Source organism: Ranitomeya variabilis, chromosome 2 (genome assembly GCF_051348905.1).
Source record: "Ranitomeya variabilis isolate aRanVar5 chromosome 2, aRanVar5.hap1, whole genome shotgun sequence".
NCBI lineage: Eukaryota > Metazoa > Chordata > Amphibia > Anura > Dendrobatidae > Ranitomeya > Ranitomeya variabilis.
In genome coordinates this window covers 496,662,900-496,686,462 of record NC_135233.1, presented here as the reverse complement: position 1 = coordinate 496,686,462, position 23,563 = coordinate 496,662,900, and the positions used below count along the sequence as shown (strand labels likewise).

General features: G+C 42.4%; 1 protein-coding gene and 1 long non-coding RNA gene across 3 annotated transcripts in view; both read left to right on the top strand.

Moving 5' to 3' along the window:
* Nucleotides 1-23,563, top strand: part of SYT12 (synaptotagmin 12) — a 197,109-nt gene that overhangs the window by 99,368 nt on the left and 74,178 nt on the right. For both annotated transcript variants that reach the window (XM_077288022.1, XM_077288023.1), the window contains exons 5-6: nt 18,320-18,535; nt 21,679-21,799. In XM_077288022.1, the coding sequence (XP_077144137.1) occupies nt 18,320-18,535; nt 21,679-21,799 (337 nt within the window). The remainder of the gene's footprint in view (nt 1-18,319; nt 18,536-21,678; nt 21,800-23,563) is intronic.
* LOC143809663 (uncharacterized) lies at nt 701-1,641 on the top strand. Its single transcript, XR_013222368.1, has 3 exons — nt 701-906; nt 1,176-1,244; nt 1,520-1,641. It is a non-coding gene; the product is annotated as an uncharacterized LOC143809663 (long non-coding RNA).

Below are 23,563 nucleotides of genomic sequence, written 5' to 3'. Positions count from 1 at the left end.
CAGCTTTAGCCACTATCTGGATGTTATGACTATAGTAAATACAACTCTGTATCAAGTACCCCGTCTTCCCATATGCATCCAGTAATAGACACAAGTGGTTGAATCAATGAGGCACTACTACATGGACATGCATTTACCCCTTTTTCTTTAATATTCTTCCGTTCTTCTTCCTACTACTATTTGACATTACCGCAGCTACCAGCATCACAACAGCAGGTACGCCCACCGCACACTACGCAAGCGCCGACGTTCCTCGTCATGTCTCTCCTTAGGGACACTGCGCAGCTGCCGACGTTGCCCGGCAACGTCCTAAACAAACAATCATGAACGCACAGCAGGTACGCCCACCGCACACGGCGCAGGCGCCGATGTTCCTCGTCGTCTCTCCTAAGGGACACGACGCAGCTGCCAACGTTGCCCGGCAACTTCCCAAACAAACTATCATGACCGCACAGCGCATGCACTAGCAGGCCATTCATTTCCGGTCACCTGACCCAGGAGCGCTACAAATGAGCGCTCAACCTGCGTTACTCCAGGCGTCCCACTGCTAAGGCACAGCTGTGCCAGCACCCCTACAACCCTGTATCCGGTCCTTATGTAAGTACACCCCTGCGTTATCAACACGCTTTGCCCACAAAGCCATATTTCTTACATTTGATTCTATTATAGCGGCACCTGCCTTACCCGGACTCTGAGCTCATACAGCTCCGTTATTGCGCAAAGAGGGCACATCCACTATATTTGCCGGTGTAAGTACACTCTGATGTCACTGATATACTTTATTTATGGTGTCAGGTCACTCAAGTCCATATATTCTCCCATTATAGTGGCATCTATACTATCTGGGCTCATACAGATCTACTATTGCACCTTACCAAAGAAAGTGCATTCACCATATTTGCTGGTGTAAGTATACACCTCTTTCTCCGATATTTTGCCCCATTATGTCACATGACCTATGGGCTGGTGCAATATACAATCAGGAGTTACTATGCCTTTCCATATCATGCACCACTATTTGATATGTAGTCACATACCCCTCTGGCTATATTACACTTCAGCACCAACTGCACCCTGACCTGAGTACCCCCACATACCTGGTCCTCACTACACTGCATGATAGCCCCTTAAAACTGCAGCATGACGTGTAGCTCACTGTGACTAACTTTTACCAGGTTATCCAGAGTTTGACCCTTACTGGTCCAGGACGCTCGAACATCACTCAGTGACACATTTAGACTACGGTATGTCTTTTTACTGTTCTGTATTCTGTAGTTTTTGTCTGTTCACCCACTGACCTGAACATTTCAATTAGGTCTCTTCGTTATAACATCTATATCTCTCTCTCATGTCCCCTACGAGTGTCCCATATTTGTCAAAAGACCCCTACAGAGGCTATGTTGACATGTCCTCTACCCTTTATGATGCCTGATATGCTGTATATCATGTTTAATGTAAATTTTGTAAATATTGTATTTATATTATATGTCTTATGTATATTTGTTTTCATTTTTTCTAGCGACTCAGTGATCAAGGCCACAGAGTGGCCGAAACGTCTATACTTGTCGCCTTTTCATTTATAATAAAAACACACATTATTTGGAAGCATAAACCTTGTTGCAAAGTGTGCAGTGATTATAGACTTATTTATCCCCTTAGGAAACTTACTGCCAGGAATCAAATCTATTGCACAGTCACATTCCCTATGAGGAGGCAGTGCACTGGACTTAGACTCGCTGAAGACATCCTGATAATCAGACAAATACGCCGGAACTTCCGAAGGCGTAGAAGAAGCAATAGACAAGGGCAGGGAATCTCCATGAATTCCATGGCAGCCCCAACTTGACACCGACATTGCCTTCCAGTCCAAGACTGGATTATGGGTCTGTAACCATGGCAAACCCAAAACAACCAAATCATGCATCTTATGCAGAACAAGAAAACGTATCACCTCCCGATGTTCGGGAGTCATGCACATGGTAACCTGTGTCCAAAACTGCGGTTTATTTTTTGCCAAAGGCGTAGCATCAATACCCCTAAGCGGGATAGGATTTTCTAATGGCTCCAGAACAAAACCGCAGCGCTTGGCAAATGACAGATCCATCAGACTCAGGGCAGCACCTGAGTCTACAAACGCCATGACAGGATACGATGACAGTGAGCAAATCAAAGTTACAGATAGAATAAATTTAGGTTGCAAATTACCAATGGCGACAGGACTAACAACCCTAGTAAGATGTTTAGAGCATGCTGAGATAACATGTGTAGAATCACCACAGTAGTAACACAAGCCATTCTGGCGTCTATGAATTTTCCGCTCATTTCTAGTCAGGATTCTATCACATTGCATTAAATCAGGTGCCTGTTCAGACAACACCATGAGGGAATTTGCGGTTTTGCGCTCCCGCAACTGCCGGTCGATTTGAATTGCCAGGGCCATGGAATCATTCAGACCTGTGGGAATGGGAAAACCCACCATCACATTCTTAATGGCTTCAGAAAGGCCATTTCTGAAATTTGCAGCCAATGCACACTCGTTCCACTGGGTCAGCACGGACCATTTCCGAAATTTTTGGCAATACACTTCAGCCTCGTCCTGGCCCTGAGACATAGCCAGCAAGGCTTTTTCTGCCTGAATCTCAAGATTGGGTTCCTCATAAAGCAAACCGAGCGCCAGAAAAAACGCATCAATATCAGCCAATGCTGGATCTCCTGGCGCCAGCGAGAAGGCCCAATCCTGAGGGTCGCCCCGTAAAAAAGAAATAACAATTTTCACTTGCTGAGCGGAGTCTCCAGATGAACAGGGTCTCAGGGACAAAAACAATTTAGAATTATTCCTGAAATTTCTAAATTTAAATCGGTCTCCGGAAAACAGTTCAGGAATCGGTATCTTAGGTTCTGACATAGGATTTCTGATAACATAATCTTGTATGCCCTGCACACGAGCAGTAAGCTGGTCCACACCTGTAATCAAGGTCTGGACATTCATGTCTGCAGCAAACACAAGCCACTCAGTGGTAAAGGGGAAAAGAAAAAAAAAATGAGAAAGAGAAAAAAAAAACTCAGAATTTTCTTTCTTATAATCCCGCTTCTGCAATGCATTTAACATTTAATACTGGCCTGGCAAACTGTTATGACCCCAATGGCGAGGGTCTCAGAGGAACAAGTAAGTCTGCGAAGTACAAAAATCCAGCTCATAGGGCAGTGGTAACTGGGTTGACCATATATCTACTCCTAACGCCAACACCTAGAAGTAGCCGGGGAACATGCCTACGTTGGTCGCTAGATGTCTCGCGCCAGCTGGAGGACTAACTACCCCTAGAAGAGGAAAACAAAGACCTCTCTTGCCTCCAGAGAATAGACCCCAAAAGTTGGATACAAGCCCCCCACAAATAATAACGGTGAGGTAAGAGGAAATGACAAACACAGAGATGAACTAGGTTTAGCAAAGAGAGGCCCACTTACTAATAGCAGAATGTAGTAAGATAACTTATATGGTCAACAAAAACCCTATCAAAAATCCACACTGGAAATTCAAGAACCCCCGAACCGTCTAACGGCTCGGGGGGAGAACTCCAGCCTCCCTAGAGCTTCCAGCAAGGTTAGGATACAGATTATGTACAAGCTGGACAAAAATGCAAACAAAAACAAATAGCAAAAAGCAAGAAAGCAGACTTAGCTTAATCTAGCAGGAACCAGGATCAGTAGACAAGAGCACAACAGATTAGCTCTGATTACAACGTTGCCAGGCATTGAACTGAAGGTCCAGGGAGCTTATATAGCAACACCCCTGACCTAACGACCCAGGTGAGCATACAAGGGATGGCAGACATTCCCAGAGTCAAATCACTAGTAACCACTACAGGGAGCCAAAAAGGTAAATTCACAACACTATATGCTCCAGATGAACAGACCCCACCTTTAAGGATGAATTCTTTGGTAACGGAATGGATCCCATCCTTGGTGAAAGGGGTCGAGTCAGTAGCCACCACTCTCATGGGCTTGTCCAACCTGACTGTCCCTATCTCACAATGGGCTACCAATCTTGAGTCAATCAAGTTTACTGAAGACCCGCAATCCACAAAAGCAGAAGAGGTAAAAAAAACAATTGTCCACACCAACTTCCACTTTTAACAATAGTTTGAAGACTGAGTAAAAAAGTACCTGTGGGTCTGGGTAACTTCCTCAGCAGTTACCCAGACCTAGTCGTTTCCCGAGACCTTGGAATCCGGGGGCAGGAGGGACAGTCCTTTATCCAATGACCTGGGGCTCCACAATAGAAACAGTTTATTCTCTCTGTGACGTCTCCTCTCTTTTTCCTTCATGGAGACAGCCCCCACCTCCATGGGCTTAACCGATGATAAAGGTTCCGGTTTCATAGGCAACAGAGGAGCTTCTTCACGTTGCACGACTCCTCTCTCTCTCAGCCTGCGGTCCATTCGGACAGTCTGGGTCATGTCCTCCTCCAGAGAATCAGGTGGTGGATGCAGGACCAAAGCATCCTTTAAATGCTCAGAAAGACCCCTTTGGAATAGCCCCCTGAGTGCCAAGTCGTTCCAGGATACTTCTGGTGCCCATCGCCTGTACTCAGAACAGTACCACTCAGCAGAGAGCTTTCCCTGGGTAAGATTCATAATTGTATCCTCTGCCAATCTCACTCAATCAGGTTCATCGTAAATTAGGCCCAAGGCCTCGAAGAACCGATCGACATTCTCTCAGGGGAGGTAGGGGATAGGGAGAAAGCCCAGGATTGTGGCCCCTCACGTAACTGGGAAATAACTATCCCCACCCTTTGACTCTCATCACCCGAGGAGCAAGGACACAGGAAAAAAGTAATTTACAGCTCTCTCTAAACACTTGGAATTTTCTCTTATCCCCAGAAAAGGTATCCGAAAGCTTGACAGAGGGTTCAGGAGAGGATAGGGAAACATCAGATACAGTAACCTCCACATTGCCAGACGAAGAAGAGACCCCTCTAACAATAGTAACTGTATCTGCCAACTCCCTCTGAACCTGTTGGTGAGAACCAACACTCTTTTCTCAACTGACAGGTTCAACATCATTTCAGTCAGGTTAGATACCTGCTCCGACAGAGCACACATCGGGTCCCTAACACCCAAACACACAAACCCCCTGAAAAAATGTAAACGGTCGGTGCTAATGTACTGACACCGATGGTGTCACTGACGCAGCCTAGGGGGCGCTATCAGAGGGCACAGGAATGAACACAGGGAGTGGGGGACAAGGCATGCAGTGCACAAGGACCTAAGACTAAGCAGTGAGCACAGGATCTGGAACAAAGCAGTCACGTGATGACAGGGTGGCGGAGTCACCATGCGTGCCAGGGAAGGCAGCTGGGAGCGTGGAGTTAAGGGCACAGAACGTAAACATAGTTAGAGAGCCGAGGGTCAAAAACCAGATGACAGCATGGTACCTAGGGATAAGACAGAGAGTAAACCGAGACAAGCCAAGGGGTCAGATAACCAGGAAGGACAGGACAGTACAACGCAGGATACAGAGGCAAAAGTCAGGGGACAAACCGGGTCATACACAGCAAAAGTTCACACGCACAGAGCCACAGCTATTACGGACGAGTAACCTGAGTCAGCAACAACAAACCGAGTATACGGTAGTATCACCGACATCAAACCCAGGAACTACCAACAGTAAATAGCCGCCCCAGAGCCAAAGAGAGGCAGATTAGAATTAACCCTGACCTGACCAGGATGGAGACAGAACCATCCTGTCATGACAGATAATTTGCTTCTAAAGAGTCCGGAATTTGCAAAATTTAATTCTACCCCTCCTCAAAAAAAAAAAAAAAACACGCATGCTTACCAGACAAATGTCAGAACAAGAAAAACTAAATATTTTTGGAACAAAATCTTTGAAACAATTTGCACATTTTTCTTCCACAGTTTGCACGTATTACAATACATTGCATGCTGCTCCATGCCAGGAATCTGTCACCCCAAAAAGCATTTAAATGGACTACACAGTGCTGTTAGGGGACTTAGCCCCTGTAACAACAATACTGGCACTGTACATGTTACTGGTAGGGTGCCTGAGAAAATAAGTTTTAATTCATATGCAAATGTGGAGACTTTGCTCCACCTTTGGCATGGCTAAGAGTATGGTGCACTGTCATGCCTCCTTATTTGCATATTGTGGCCCTTCCCCACCTCTGATTGACAGATGAGAGAACTTCCTGTCTCTCTGACCAAGGAGTCTGATCATCTAACATGACTGTACTGGTTACAGAAAATATTTTAGCTGAGAGAACAGCATAGGAGACTTCCCAACTTTTGAAGCTAGTATAGAGTGACATGCACACGCTAGTGGTGGGAATTTTTATTTTACAATAACCATACCCCTAACCATGCCCAATTTCTTTTGCACTCCCACACTGATACAGTGCCAGTACTGTGTCAAGCATCCCTATTGTTCCCTCCCACGACAATATCGCCTTCATGAGCTTCACTACAAAGTTTGATGCCCCCTCAATGCCCTTCCCCCCACAGACACAGTATGATGCACCCTCAAAGTAAGAGTGTTCATTCCCCCACAAACAATGATGTCCTGAAAGTCCCCCCTCACACACACACACAATATAATCCTCCAGTCCTTACAATACCCCCCACACAGTGTGATGACCTCACAGTGCCGCTCCACAAACTATGATTCTATCAGAATGTCCCCACAGTACCCTCCACATGGTATGATATCCCCATAGTGGCCCCACAATTATAGTGACACCCCCCCCCCCCCCACAATGGATTCTGCACAGAATGATGCCCCCATAGTGCCCCCCATACAGTGTGATGGTCCAAAGTCTCAATTCACATATCACTCCCACAGTGCCACCCACAATGTTTGATCCCCCAAAAAGTTGCCCCATGCAGATTGTAATGCCCTCCAAACATTATAATTCCCCACTATATTAAAATGAATCTTTATTTTTATATAGCACTAACATATTCCGCAGCGCTTTACAGTTTGCACACATTATTATCGCTGTCCCCGATGGGGCTCACAATCTAGAATCCCTATCAGTATGTTTTTGGAATGTAGGAGGAAACCGGAGAACCTAGAGGAAACCCATGCAAATACAGGGAGAACATACAAACTCCTTGCAGATGTTGTCCGTGGTGGGCACTTACAGTGCCCTGCACACACAGTATGATGCCCTCACGGTGAATCTACACAGTATGATTCCTCACCAGTGCTCTCAACCCACGGGATGATGCCCTCATAGTGAACCCACAAATTATGATGCCCTCACAATATGGTGCACCTCATACCCACTCAGAATACTGCACTGACTAGAACAAAAAGACTACCCGCCTACCCAGTCCCCACAATGAGCTACTCCGTTCTGTGTTGTGTGAGGCTCTACAACACCGGTGCAGTCTTCTTGTAGATGCAGTGCTGCGTAGGGCAGACAGACCATATACATAACATATGCGATTGTCCAGGGATTTAGTGCTCTCTGTGTTGGATCTGACATAATGTATATTCCTGTGCTCATTCTGTGCCGAAATTTGCATCAGATCCAATGACCATCTGCACGTTTATGAGGTTTCTGAGAATTTGCACAAGGATTATTTTGGCTGCAGGTCAGAAATACATCTGCCACAGAAAAGTTTTATGCTACTTATTCCCACAGATTCTGTATGAAAAGGCCAAGGATTAGCCCCACTGAATGGCAATCGGGCTAATCCCTCTGATGATCTTCTGCAGCACTCGCAACACATCTGTGCAGAAATCACAATGTTAAACTCCATTGCTGGTCATATAGCAGTTAAATGTTGGATTTGCAATATAGACGTGAATACTTTTCTGCCCAATGATGACAAAAGTATTCTCGGAGTGATACCTTTTTTGGCTAACCAGAAATTAATATATGTTTGCAGCTTTCAGAGCACAGTGGCTCCTTCTTCAGGCAGATTACAAATAAATTAATTAAAAAAAAACATTTAAGGGATACTACAGTAGGATATTTGTTCATGAGGTGGGAGGTGTGATGCCTCCTAAAGATAAGCCAAGGAAATCAAATTAGGCATTTTCTTACAAATGGAGAGGCAGTGGGAATGATGTTCCTAGTTATCTGGAGTCCCTCTGCTGGAGGAGTGAATTGTATTCATGTGACTCATAAATCCAGGCGTTAAATTGAGTCCTAGTGTCAAAGAATTGAGCATCTTTATCAGTTTCAATTCCCAAATTTTTCTTTCTCTGTCATCCTTAAAATGACCTTTTAGTGTTAAGACTTTTAAGTCTGTCATACAATGTCCAGTTCCTGAGAAATGTTTTCCCACATGTGTGTCCATTTAATTCCTGATTGTGTGTCAGTGTAGATTCATCCTTGTTTGTAGTTTTTGCATGGTTTCTCCAATATAGATACCTCCAGGGCACCTCGTACATTGTATCATGTACACCACGTTGGAGTATGTACATGAGAAGGAACCCGTGACCTTATAGTCCTGATTTGTTTGATATGCGGACTATATTTTTTGGTAATATGTGAGTACAAGTTTTGCCCTTTTTATTTTTACGTCGGATTGTGCCAGTCACTGATGGTGATAAGAGGACACTTCTGACAAGGAGATTCCTTAAGTTAGGGGGCTGTTTATAGGAGAGAAGTGGTAGTTCTGGGAATATGTCTTTCAATTTGTGGTCTCCGTGGAATATGGGTTGGAGATCAGCATCAATTTTCCTTAGGACACACAAAAAAATCCATCATCTACAGTTACGCTCTGAGGTACATTTGGATTTGTGGAGACAGTAAAGACAGGGAACTACAGCTGCGATCACTGAGGAACACATTCCTACAAGGATACCATCCACTGCATCCAATGGTAATAGATGAGCAGATCCACAGAGCTACAAGGATCCCAAGAAGCAGCCTCCTGGATTACAGAGAGAGGGAGGACAACAACAGGGTACCTCTTGTGGTGACATACAACCCCCACATGAGCATCCTAAGGAAAATTGATGCTGATCTCCAACCTATATTGCACAGAGACCACAAATTGAAAGACATTCCCAGAACTACCACTTCTCTCCTATAAACAGCCCCCTAACTTGAGGAATCTCTTTGTCAGAAGTGTCCTCTCATCACCATCAGTGACTGGCACATTCCCATGTAACAATGCAAAAAAAATGCAAAACTTGTCCCCACATATTACCAACAAATATAGTCCGTGTACCAAACACAAATCAGGACTATGAGGTCATGGGTTTCTTTTCATCTACATCCTCCAGTGTGGTGTACATGATACAATGTACGAGGTGCCCTGGAAGTATCTATATTGGGGAAACCATGCAAAATCTACAAACAAGGATGAATCTACACAGACACACAATCAGGAATGAAATGGACACACCGGTGGGAAAACATTTCTCTGGACCTGGACATTGTATGACAGACTTAAAAGTCTTAATACTAAAAGGTCATTTTAAGGAGGACAGTGAGAGAAAAAATTGGGGAATTCAAAGATGTTCAATTCTTTGACACTAGTACTCAATTTAACACCTGGATTATGACTCACTACATGGACACAATTCACACCTCCACCAGATGGGCTCCAGATAACTAAGACAATCTTCATTCCCACCGCCTCTCCATTTGTAAAGGCTGAGTCACACATAACGATATCGTTAACGATATCGTTGCAACGTCACGCTTTTGGTGACGTAAGCAACGATCCCGCTAACGATCTCGTTATGTGTGACAGCAACCAACGATCAGGCCCCTGCTGGGAGATCGTTGGTCGATAGGAATGATCAGGACCTTTTTTTGGTCGCTGATCACCTGCTGTCATCGCTGGATCGGCTTGTGTGACGCCGATCCAGCGATGTGTTCACTGGTAACCAGGGTAAATATCGGGTTACGAAGTGCAGGGCCGCACTTAGTAACCCGATATTTACCCTGGTTGCCATTGTAAAAGTAAAAAAAAAAAAACAGAACATACTCACATTCTGATGTCTGTCACGTCCCCCGGCGTCCACAGGGTTGACTGTGTCAGCACCGGCCGTAAAGCAGAGCACAGCGGTGACGTCACGGCTGTGCTCTGCTTTACGGCCGGCGCTGACACATTCAGTGCATGGAAGCTCTCCGCAGCAGCGCGTGCATTACCAGCGCTCCTGCCGAAAGCAGTTTTAACCCTGTGGACGCCGGGGGACGTGACAGACATCAGAATGTGAGTATGTACTGTTTTTTTTTTTACTTTTACAATGGTAACCAGGGTAAATATCGGGTTACTAAGCGCGGCCCTGCACTTAGTAACCCGATGTTTACCCTGGTTACCCGGGTGCTGCAGGGGGACTTCGGCATCGTTGAAGACAGTTTCAACGATGCCGAAGTCATTCCCCTGATCGTTGGTCGCTGGAGAGAGCTGTCTGTGTGACAGCTCCCCAGCGACCACACAACGACTCACCAACGATCACGGCCAGGTCGTATCGCTGGTCGTGATCGTTGGTAAGTCGTTTAGTGTAACGGTACCTTAACAAAATGCCTAATTTGATTTCCTTGGCTTATCTTTAGGAGGCATCACCGCTCCCACCTCATGAACAAATGTCCTACTGTAGTATCCCTTAAATGTTGTGCCTTTTCATGTTAATTTATTTTTAATCCTGCCAGAAGAAGTAGCCTCTGTGCTCTGAAAGCTTGCAAACATATTATTTTCTAGTTAGCCAATAAAAGTATCACTCGAGAATACTTTTGTCATCATTAGGCAGAAAAGTATTCACATCGATTTTTCTGGCTAACACGGTACCACAATATAATTTGTTATTGTACATCTCGATTTACAATATGCAAATCCTATATGTGTGGACATAGCCTAAGACAGTCCATAATAATAATTGGGGTAGTTATTGTATATACAGTTCTGGCAAAAATTAAGAGACCACTGCAAAATGTTCAGTTTGTCTGATTTTTCTCTTTAGGCCGGAATCACACTAGAGCGTAATTCGGACGAGTGCTATGCGATAAAAAATTGCATAGCACTCGGACCAATGTTAATCTATGGGGCAGCTCCTATCATCCGTTGTTTTCTCGGCCGTATTATATGTGCGAGAGAAATCGCAGCATGCTGCGATTGTCACCGTATTACACCCGAAATACGCCAATTCAAGTCTATGGGTGCGAGAAAAACTCACACACCACACGGACCATCAGTGTGACTTGCGAGAAATACGCACCGGTGTTCTATAGAAAAGCCGGCAATTCATTGCGGTGTACAGTAAAATCACACTGACAGCTTACAATAGAATAGATAAAATAAATGTCTACACATAGTATAGGTGTATATATATATGTCATTTACACATATATATATCTTTATATTTCATAGAGAGTTAGATAGCAGAATAGACGATAATTCAATTGTCGGGTTCTATAAAATCATTGCAGAACCCGACAGGATATAAGACATGGTTTACACATAATAAACCATTGTATATCCATTCGATTTATATATGTCCCTCATTAATAATGTTAGTAGTGTGTGTAAAAATTTGGAGCTGTAGGTGTTAACTTAAAGGATTAATTCACAGAAAAATCTGGCATGGGCTCCCGCGCAATTTTCTCCACCAGAGAGGGAAAGCCAGTGACTGAGGGCAGATATTAATAGCCTAAAGAGGGACCATGGTTATTGCCCCCCCCCGGCTAAAAACATCTGCCCTCAGCCACCCCAGAAAAAGGCGCCTATTCCATCACTTAGCCTCTCTCTTCCCACTGCCCTGTAGCATTGGCATATGGGGTTAATGTCACCTTGCTATTGTAAGGTAACATTAAGCCTGGTTAATAATGGAGAAGTGTCAATAAGACACCTATCCATTATTAATCTAATAATATGAAAAGGTAAAAAATACACACACATTAAGAATAAAGTCTTTTAATTAAATAAATAAACACACAGGTTTTAACGTCTTTATTGTACGCTCAATTCAAGCGAAGCCCTCATTCTCCTGTAAAAAAAATGCAAAATAAAAAAGCAACAATATCCCATACCTGTCCGCTGTACAGTCAAGTCCCACGCAGTAATCCATATCTGGGGGCATTTACATTTTACTACCGGGAGCAGTGCTAATGCGGACATTCCTGGCTGTAAACGACTGGGGAATGAATGAAATGCAGGGAGCGGAGCTTCGGTGACGGCACCCTCTGGCGGCATGAACTCAAATGAACTCTTCAGCCTGGGAAAATGCCAGCTGATTTTCCCACACGATACGGATGCCATACAGATACTTTTTTGAGAAAAAAAATCGCATCCTTGCATTAAATGACATGACATACGGATCACTGTTCATGAACACTTCTGCAGACCGTATTTTTATACGCTAGGTGTGACGCCGGCCTTATGGGTATATTTTTGAGTAAAATGTAAATTGTTCTTTTAGTCTGTTAACTTTTGACAACATGTCTCCGAATTTCCAAGCAATAAATTTTGTGTTTTTTTTCTGAAAAGTAAAAATGGTCAAAATAAAAAAAAACAACCGTGCTTTCAGACCTCAAATAACGCAAAGAAAACAAGTTCATAATCATTTGGAAACAACAATACTAATGTTTTAACTCAGGATAGGCAAAATACACTTTTTTTACGAAGTCTGTTATGTTTCTTCTATGTTTTGGCAGTGTGTATTCACCACAAATGTAACAGAATGAGTCTGGATCGTTAAGACAACTTCTTCTTGATGAGTTCATGCTTTTCACTGGAAAACAGACAACAACATAAAGTTAGTGCAAAAATCAAGCTATGAACAAACTTTTAGAACACTAATTAACACAAAACTATATTGAGAACTACTCAGTTCAAGTACTAATCCAAAGAAATTAATGAGATGATGCGTCGCATTTACCAACAAGTGCTATAAATAAGATACCAAAAATGTCAAAAACTTGAGCCAATCTGGCAAAACTGATAGCATATTCAGAATCAGCACCCCAAAAATACCCCAAATTCATTAAAATATTTTGGACACCAGAAAAAAAATTTTTTTTTGTTGACCTGTGTAATTCCCCATCATTAGTGATTACACAGTATCAGGTTCTTTTAGAGGTTTTCCACAGTTGCACTCATTACATATCGCCTCATTTGTCTTCTGTATTCCCTTTACAGCAATTTCTTGTCTTCAAAAGTATGCTGGAGCCACTGAGACCTAAGTAGTGGACAGAAGCATAGCAAAAACCCGGCAACATATGACAGATAATCCCCCATCTCTGCAGGAAATCCCACTTGCATCAATTTGTTCCTTTTGGAAATGTTCATTGCTTGACTGAGTTTGCTGCATCAGATGCTGATCTCTTAAAAATGAGAATACAAAGGCTGAGAAATACCGAGCGCACCGAGCTTTAGCTTTTAAAGGGAACAAGCGTGGCTTATTCAAAAGTCATTTTTAGGCCCACAATTTTGTGCTGAATAATGTCTTAATATATTTTTATGATCGTCAGAGCTGTATTCTTTAGGCAAAACTAACTGAATGATGTGTGCAGTATCTTACAGGGAAGCTCTCACTAGATTTATGCTGCCCGAATTATAGACAGCATGAATCGCAGCTCGGCTTCACAAATGCAGCCAGGTATTTTGTAGCCTGAAACGTTGTGGTGTTTCAAAGACAATATAGTTTGAAGAGCTATTCGGGGACAGAGAAATATGATTAGTATGATACAGTCCCTGGCCAACTTCGATGATTGACAAATCTCTCTATGTACACACTGTGATGCAGTGACCCCTGTTACAGCTAGGGGGCGCTGTATGTTCTCCACAGAATGCACATGGAGGCGTATTGAGGCCATGGAATGCATTGCAGTTTCATGCATAACTGTGAAGATGAGACAACGTCCGGTATTATTGTAAATGGTCGATATGTGTCGCAGAGGAAGATACTCTGTGCTGTAAGCCTGAAGTAATGTTGCTCTGGGATCTGTAGTCCTACGAGCCTTGTGTTTGTTTTCTTAAAGGGAGGCTTACAGGGTTAGTCGGAGAGCTGGGCGGTTCTGACTAACCACACACACCTACCACCTGTGGGAGTGGTTACAGATATATAATGTGACTGAGGACTGGTCACATGGGGAGAGTGTGTGGACCTGAATGGTCTGTGATGAAAGGTCCTACGAGTGGACTGAACTCCTAAAGGGCACATGGAGGTGCTTGTGTATGAGACGGGTGCTGGCTGGAGCTCCGGAAGGTTCAGGAAGTTCTGAGAAACTGGACTTCTGACAGGAGTCATATGAAGCCCGTCTGGGAAAACCTGAGGTGCTGTCAAGCAGGTAACTCAGACTGAGCATGTCTGTGAATATTGGACTCTACCAAGTATGGTCACAGTCCTGATGGAGCAGAGCCCTGTTATGAACACTGTTACTTTGTTTTGCCTGATCTAAAGGCTGTTACTTTGTGTTTGTGCCACTGGGGTTTATGAAGTAATAAACCCAGTTGAACCTTTTACAGAAAATACAGTCTTGGTGTGTGTTTTATCGCTGCCAAGCTAGTATTCCCCAACCCGCTAGTGATCGCTGCATCACAACACATGGGAGAGACCTGTCAATCATGTGGAGCTGGGTGGGGAGACCACATTGGGCTAGTCTAGTGATGAGCGAGTGTGCTCATTACTCGAGATTTCTGAGCATGCTTGGGTGTTCTCCAAGTATCTTGGGCATGTTCGTAGATTATATTTCAGTCCTCGCAGCTGCATGATTTGCGGCTGCTAGACAGCCTGAATACATGTGGGGATTCCTTAACAAACAGGCAATCCCTGAATGTATTCACGCTGTCTAGCAGCTACAAATCATGCAGCTGCAGAGACACAAACATACTCTCCGAGCACGCCCAAAATACTCGGAGATCACCCAAACATGCTCGGAAATCTCGAGTAACGAGCACAGTTGCTCATCACTAGTCTAGTCCCATCTGTCCCTATGGTCTCCAGAAGGCTTTTCAAACTTGTTTTTTTCTGAAACGCCAAGAGTAAAACATACCTTGCTTCAATTATGCCGCCAGGATCTGATTCATGTTGCATGTGTTTCGAGCAGCATGAATCTAGTGACAGGTTATTTTTACAGTTCTGCCGATCGTTATTGGCACCCATGAAGTTTAAGTACATAATGTGGAATATTTCCTGAAAAAAAAAGAATCAAGTGAAGCAGTTTTTTTTGTATAGATCACTTCTGTTATATACAAAAGAGCAAATGATAGACAATAATTGCAAACATAAAGCAATTGGAGGGAAAACTACAAAAACCTAAATCTTGTTGTGACACTGGTATTGACTGGTATTGACACCCTTTACATTAAATTAGTATGGAAACACATTTTGACTCGCCTGTGGTAAATCACAAATGAAAATCACCTGTGATTAGTTGTCGGTGCCCATGTGACATGAATTGGCCAATAAATGATGACTTCAGCGTTTTAAAAAGCCATATGGTAGGCCCTGTTCCTTTGTCACAATGGTGAAGACAAAGGAGCTGTCTGAGGACATCAGAACTGCTATTATTAGCAAACAAGACTTCCAAAGGCTATAAGGCCATCTCCAAAGACCTTGGTATCCCAGTTTCAAGAGTATGCAATGTTATTAAGAAGCTTGTCAAGCATAGTACCCACAAGAACCTCCCTGGACGTCGGGGAAAGAAGAAACAAGAGATGTCTTTGAAGGTTGAGTGAATGGTGGAAAAAAAAACACGTCAAACATCCAAAGACCTAAAGGCCAACCTGGAACAGTCTGGGGTCATGGTTTCAACAAGTACCATGAGCCACACACTAAACCAAGCAGAGCTTTATGGGCGAAAACCAGGGAAGAAACCATTGCTGAAGAAAAGACATAAAAGGGATACAAGGGAACTACTGATCTTTGCTAAAGAGTACCTTAACAAGCCACAATCCTTCTGGGAAAATTTTCTGTGGAAAGATGAAACAAAATTAGAGCTTTTTGGCAATGCAAAGAATCAGTTTGTTTACAGACAGCACAATTAAAATTATAAGCAAAAGAATACCTTACCAACAGTTAAGTATGGTGGAGGATCCATAATGCTGTGAGGTTGCTTTGGTGCAGGCCTTGACCATACCACAGGAATCATGAAATCAGAGAATTATCAAAAGATTTTAGAGCGACATGTCCTACCCAGTGTAAGAAAACTTGGTTTGAGTTGAAGATCATGGGTCCTCCAACAAGACAATGACCCAAAGCACACATCCAAAAGTACACAGGAATGGTTGAAAAAGAAAAAATGGACTGTTTTAAAATGGCCAGCAATGAATCCTGACCTCAATCCCACTTACAATCTTTGGGGTGAGCTGAAATCTGACTTTGGGAAAAAGAACCCTGAAAACATTCAAGACCTTGAACAAACTGCAAAGGAAGAATGGGAGAAAATACCATCTGAGAAGTGCAAGAAGCTTATAGATGGCTACAAGAAACGTATGGAGGCTGTCATCAATGCCAAAGGGTGTGCAGCCAAGTACCGTATTAATTAGGGGTGCTTTTATTGCTGCCCATGCTTCTTATTCTATTTCTTCTTTGAAATTGCAACATGTAAGTTGAAAAACAATGTTTTATTGTTGTATTACTTTGAACCACTAATTAAAAACTCCTGAGGATATAACTGTGATACATTTATATTATTTCTGAAGATATTGTACAGTCTATGAAAAAAATAAAGAGGTGCCGATAATGGTGAGCAGGTCTGTAAGTCCCCAAAATTCAAAAACAGTGCAAAATGAGAAGTAGAGGAAATAAAGTTCCAGCACTTATAAGGTGGACAGAATACTGATGAAGGAGGAACTGCTCAGTTAAGAAGAGAAGATATTAAGTTACAAATCATGAGAATATGGTCAGGTCATCAACTTATCAGGCTGGTATGTGCACCAAAATCAATATAATTTATTGGGGATGAAGGCACCAAGAAGACCTTGTTTTTCTACATGTATTTTGTAAAAGATTACGTATGATGTAATTGTTAGGACTTATATAATAAAAAAGTCTCATAATTAAGCATATGAGAAGAGGATTTACATTGAGGAAACTGGGCTCTAGAACTTGATTGTCAGCATTTAATATTTCCTATTGATTATATAGCGCTAGCATGTCATGTTCCACAGCATAGTATAAAGGTGTTACCTTTCTTATCCTTATCCCGAGCGTGACTTACAATGTAGTGTCCTTATCTCTTCATACACACAATACCGATTTCATAGTAAACTAGTAAAACAATCAAAGGGAATTTGTCAGTGGGACCAACCCTCCCAAGCCGTCTATATGGGCATGTAGGTCATAGGAAGCTGAATAACATGATACCTTCATATCTACAATCTGATGTCTTATTCCAGGTAAATCCATGTCTGTTTATTAATAATGTAAATGGGCTGTTAAGATCTATGGGCCGGACATAGATTTCCGTGAGAATCTACCTCCAGAGATTACTGTAAATGAAAGGTGAAGTTACCAGTGTGAGACATGTAATGACTGACAGCCTGCTCTCCTGGTCTACATGTCTCACACTGGTAACTCTCATTTCATTTACAATAATCTCAGATTCTCAGGGAGATCCATGTCTGGCCCATAGATCTTAACAGCTCATTTGCATATTATGAAAAATGTGGATTTTTCTGATGTAAAACATCAGATTGCAGATTTCAAGGTATCGCTTCATTCAACTTTCCATGGCCTGCATGCCTATATAAATGGCTTATTAGGGTTGAGCCTACTGACAGATTTCCTTTAACGTCTCTAAGTTTTTTGGGGTGCTTTAGTACCTGGAAGAAACTCATGTAAATACAGGGATAACATCAGATATACATGAAGATCACGCCCTTGGTCCTATTCAAACCCAGGACATTGCAAAGCATTGACCATGGAGCCACCATACAACATTTACCCTTGTCAGCATCGCTCTCCACTTCTCACCCATACCCCTGAAAAGTCCCTGAAGAGTTGATATTGCTTTGTACTAGACATATCTTACATTATCCTTCTATTTAATCTGAATACGTTAACTGCTGTAGTTTCAGAAACATTGCTTCTTGTAAAATGTTCCGTTCTCATCCTCATGTTTTGGGGGCTCAGGAACCCTCACTGGTTTAGTGTCTCAATAACAAGAATGTGCCGTTTCCTTACACTGCGAGAGATGCAATCTTTATTTCATTTCTTTATATTAGTCCGATAAAGAATAAACGAAGCAATATAATTTGTCGTTAGTTTGTGTGTTTGTTTCTAAACACTGCAGAATATTTTGAATACTTCATGGACATCTTGTATTTTCCTCCAGCAGAATTTCCATAAAGCGTCTCCTATTAACATACGCATACAATTTTTGTTTTGACAGATACAGAGAAATGCATATTCAGTTTTATTTGATGAGAAGTTTTCCATTCCTCTCGATCCTCTTGCACTAGAAGAAAACAGCCTGCGGTTTTCTATTTTAGCAATAGATGGGGATGAAAGAAATGTCAGCACAGGAGTAGCAGAATTAAAACTATCAGACTTGGATTTAACTGTGCGACCTTTCAATACATGGATATACCTCCAAGACGTCAACAAGGTCAGTTATCTTTAATTTTGTACTTTTTAGTATTGACAAAGTAAAGTAAGAAATTATCAGTCATTTGACCTAAATATGTCACAAGGAAGGGTTTTATGTGTTTTGCTAAAAATGTTTAGTTCTTTTGTTCTGACAAAAGCCTTTATACAATGCTTAGAGGGAATCTGAAAACCACCTCCCATCTCATCATTGGCTCAGACTGTTCCTTTGACCCAACTCATTATAGCTCTGCATGCTCAGATTAGATACAAAGGCACAAACCCATCCCAAACTGACTAGTAAATAAAAGCAAATACGACTGAGTTAAAGGGATTGGCCGCAAGTTTTTTATGGGCCACTTCTTTCTTATAGCTATCCTATCCATAGGCACCTGGCAACACCCGGTACCCCCACCAATAAGCTGTTTCCGGAAGTTCAAGAATGTTGCCAGAACATAGAAGCTCCATTGTTTCTATAGTTGCAGTTGCCAGGTACTGCAGATCAACCCTTTAATCAAATGAATAGGGGTGGATCTGCAGTACCTGGCCTCGGCCACCATGGTTTTGACGGAGTTGGAGGGTTCCGGCAGCATCCGAGAGCTTCCAGCTTAAAAGTCCTGCTAAAAATAGTAGTGGACAACCTCTTTACACAGGACCTTTCACCAGTTTTAGCATGTTGAACTGGCCACATCATGGCTACATGGCTACATTTTAATTTTTCATCTCTGTTGAGGAGACATTAGATACTAAAGTTTAGATTCTAATTTCCATTAAGACCAAGGGGATGCTAGAAGAGATACTTCTCCGAGGGCGTTGAATCTTTTCCTCTGCATGACATTGACCAATCAAAAGCAGTAGGCTTTATGGAGGGGAAAAAAAGAACATGTCCAAAGAGAATGTCATATATGGCTTTTTCTGTGTAAGACATGTAAAGCCCCACAGCCTCGCTCTCCTCACTTAGCCCACTTCTAGCATCTACTGTGTTTAATAGCAGGGGAGGGAAGTAGAGCAGAACAATGTATCATTAGAAACACCTTTGCATCTGCAGCTTTCAAACTTTGGCTCTGTCAGCTCTGTTCTACTCCTCCTCACCTCACATTGACCATGTCATGAGATGCCAGCTGCAGATATAAAGGTGTTTGTTATGGCACACAGCTCAGATCTACTCCCCTCCTTCACAATAGCCACTGGTAGTGGGATCATGGGAAAGAGCAGGGCTGTGTGTCATAAAGGTACCGTCACACTCAACGATGCTGCGGCGATATAGACAACGAGCCGACCTAAACTAGATCGCTGGAGCGTCGCTGTTTAGGTCGCTGTAGAGACGTCAAACACAGCAACTCCAGAACGATGCAGGAGCGATCCAGTGACGTAACGGCGACTCACTTCTCGTTCTCTCTGGTTGTTAGCTCCATTACATCCATTGTTAGCGTCGTTGCTTTTGATGTCAAACATGACGATACACGCCGACCTGGCGACTAAATAAAGTTCTGGACTTCTAGCTCCGACCAGCGATATCACAGCGGGACCCAGATTGCTGCTGCGTGTCAAACACAACGAGATCGCTATCCAGGACGCTGCAATGTCACGGATCGTTGTCGTTCTCTTTGCAAAGTTGCTGAGTGTGACGGTACCTTTACTCGTCTCACACAGAGAAAGCTGGGTCTGACACTCTATGGGGGTGTGTTCTTTTTTACTCCTGCAACATACATCCTGCCTATCATTGGTCAATGTCATGCAGGAGATAATGTCCACGCCCCCATGAATGAATCATTGCTAACACCCCTTTGGTCTTAGTTGAAATTAGAAATTAAACTTTAAAATCAAATAATCTGTATTCATGTACAAAATAAGCCTGAGCCACAGAGCTACATATGAATAAATAAGTACTATTAGTGTAGTAACAAAAACAAAATCAATAAGCCTATAAAAATGACTACCACTAACAAAATGCAATACAATAATCAATCTTTATTGTAGCATTATTTATATGAGTAAAACCAATTTAAAATATAGAAGATCATCATATTCTCAGGAATCAAAAGGGAACATACATAATTATATTTCATACATGATAGTAAAGTTAATATGTCATGGGCTCTATAGGTGATAAATATGCTGGGGACGTTGATATAATTAAGAGCTTCCTCAGTGGTATATACAGTAAGATATTTAATACAGTATAGATGCATACATGTAGATTATAATAAATAGTATAATCCACAAGGAAATATAAATTAGGTGCCAAATCCTTAAATATATACAAATTATGAAAGCAAAGGAGAGCACGGGGGAGTATGATCCATAGTCAGGTCTGGTAATTATGATACACTTTATCCACCCTGCCTGTGAATCTTTTGTGCCCTGGTTTTGATGTCAAACATGACCCATATGTAGTGATTTATTATTAAACTACCATTGTGGCTCATATATCCTAGCACTCCTTGCATCTTTTTAATGGAGCTTAATTTAAAGAGGAGCCTTCATTAAATTTATCATAGTGAGCTGGACACACCATGTAATAGTGCCTGCAAAGCAGAACAAAATGTGCATTTACAGCTGTCATTACATGTCACAAAACAGGAGAAGCCTGCTCTGAGCTATTTTGGGGACATGTTCCTTTTCGCCTGTGTGTTGCTGCCTAGTTATGATTGGTCAGCATCACATAAGGAAAAGAAGTAAATTATAAAGATTCTTAACTTTCCAAAAGTTCATCTATGAACACATTAACACAAATTAACATTTTCATTCAAAATTAACAAAAAAGGTTTAGTTGTTTTATGGGAATACAATTAATTGTATTGTTAATTTATAAATATAATCCCAGTTATAAGTGCAATGTAACTCTTTAGATAATTGGAAAAAAAGCTAAACCATCTAACCACCATGTAAAAGAATGAAAGGAAAAGAAAACATAATCATTTTCTTTTTCCATTTTTTCCTTTTCTACATGGGCTTCACATTTGCTGAGCATGATCTTTGAGATGACGTATACTACTCCCAAGGCCTAATTGGGACGGGGACAATGCTTTGTTCCTATATTCGATCTAATACAGGAACATAAAATTGGCTCTTGACCCAAACCTGGTTTTGTGTCTGATTTATATTGGCAAACACAAGATTATGTAAAAATCTATTATGTAAACCACATTGTTGTGTTTTTAGGCCGCAGATGCTGTAGGAGAAATTCTACTATCTCTTAGCTACCTTCCTACCGCTGAACGTCTTACCGTGGTCGTGGTTAAAGGAAAGAACCTACTGTGGACAGAAGGAAAGACCACAGCAGGTAAGATCATAGGGCCACTAGACTTTATGGCTTTTGGCCATTGCATATTTATAATATATGTCCTCTGAGAATTAGCACTGACTTATTTAGTACCAACTTTTAACCTGTTTGCAGGTCACTCCTGTATCCAAGGTGGCCATAGATGAAGAGGCAGCAACAAAACCTGTCTAAGTAGGATCTCTTAAAGAAAACACTGCACCCAATGGGTAACTAGCACATACGCTATGCCATGCATAGTGCTTGTCGCTTGGTAGACTGGTCTTTACACAAGCCTCTACATCCCTTCCCATATTAAAAGGGATATGCAGGACTTTAAAAATAAGGCATGCAGTTGCTAACAGAGGCAACTACCTGCCTGTTGTACCCGGCACCGGTTACTGACCGCTCCTGTCAGCAGAGCAGCAGTTTCTCTTCCTACTGACAGGGTGGGACTATGGCTGTCATGCTGATTGATAGTCGACTTCCACCAGTTAGGCAGCGGGAGTCGACTGTCAATCTGCATGACACCAGTAGTCCCACCCTGTCAACAGGAGGAGAAACTGCTGCGCTGTTGACAAGGAGCAGTTGAATCTCCAACAGGAGCTGTTAATGACCAGCACCAGGTACAACAGGCAGGTTGTTGCCGCTGTTAGCAACAACTACATACCTTTATTTTTAAGCCCCAAATATCCTCTTTAAAGAACAGAGTAGCTTGCAGACAGGAAAAAAAGGCTGGACTAAATTAGGGGGTATCGCTGAACCTGTAATAACTATATATTTAATAAGCATACTACCCATGCCCATTAATCCTACAAGAGGATAGGCAACACTCCTTAATACATATTTGAACATATAGATCCTATAGTATATTAACCATATTCGAATCAATAAGTGTCTCTGAGCAACAATATATAAAACAAAATAAATGTATTCAACATCAAAATGAAATACAATACAAATAAAACAAATTGGTGCCTCAAACCAAGCCAGCAGAGGCCAGCAGCAGGGGAGGGTCAGGGCCGGCTCCAGGTTTTTGAGGGCCCCGGGCGAAAGAGTCTCAGTGGGCCCCCCCTTTAACACATACCACGATTCATGATCGCATATAAACACAGCCATGTAGTATATAACACAGCCCACGTAGTGTATAGCACAGCCACGTAGCATATAACACAGCCATGTAGTATATAACAGCCCACGTAGCATATAACACAGCCACGTAGTATATAGCACAGCCAACGTATCATATAACAGCCCATATAGTATATAGCACAGCCACATAGTATATAACAAAGCCCACGTAGTTTATAGAACAGCCATGTAGTATACAGCACAGCCCACATAGTAGTATACAGCACTGCACACACAGTAGTATACAGCACAGCCCACACAGTAGTATATAGCACAGCCCACACAGTAGTATATAGCACAGCCCACACAGTAGTATATAGCACAGCCCACACAGTAGTATATAGCACAGCCCACACAGTAGTATACAGCACTGCCCACATAGTAGTACATAGCACAGCCACATAGTAGTATACAGCACAGCCCACATAGTATATAGCAGCCCACGTAGTATATAGCAGCCCAGGTAGCATATAGCTGCCCACGTAGCATATAGCAGCCCACGTAGTATATAGCAGCCCACGTAGTATATAGCACAGCCCACGTAGAAGTATATAGCAGCCCACGTAGTATATAGCAGCCCAGCCCACGTAGTATATAGCAGCGCAGCCCATGTAGTATATAGCAGCCAACATAGTATATAGCACAGCCCACATAGAA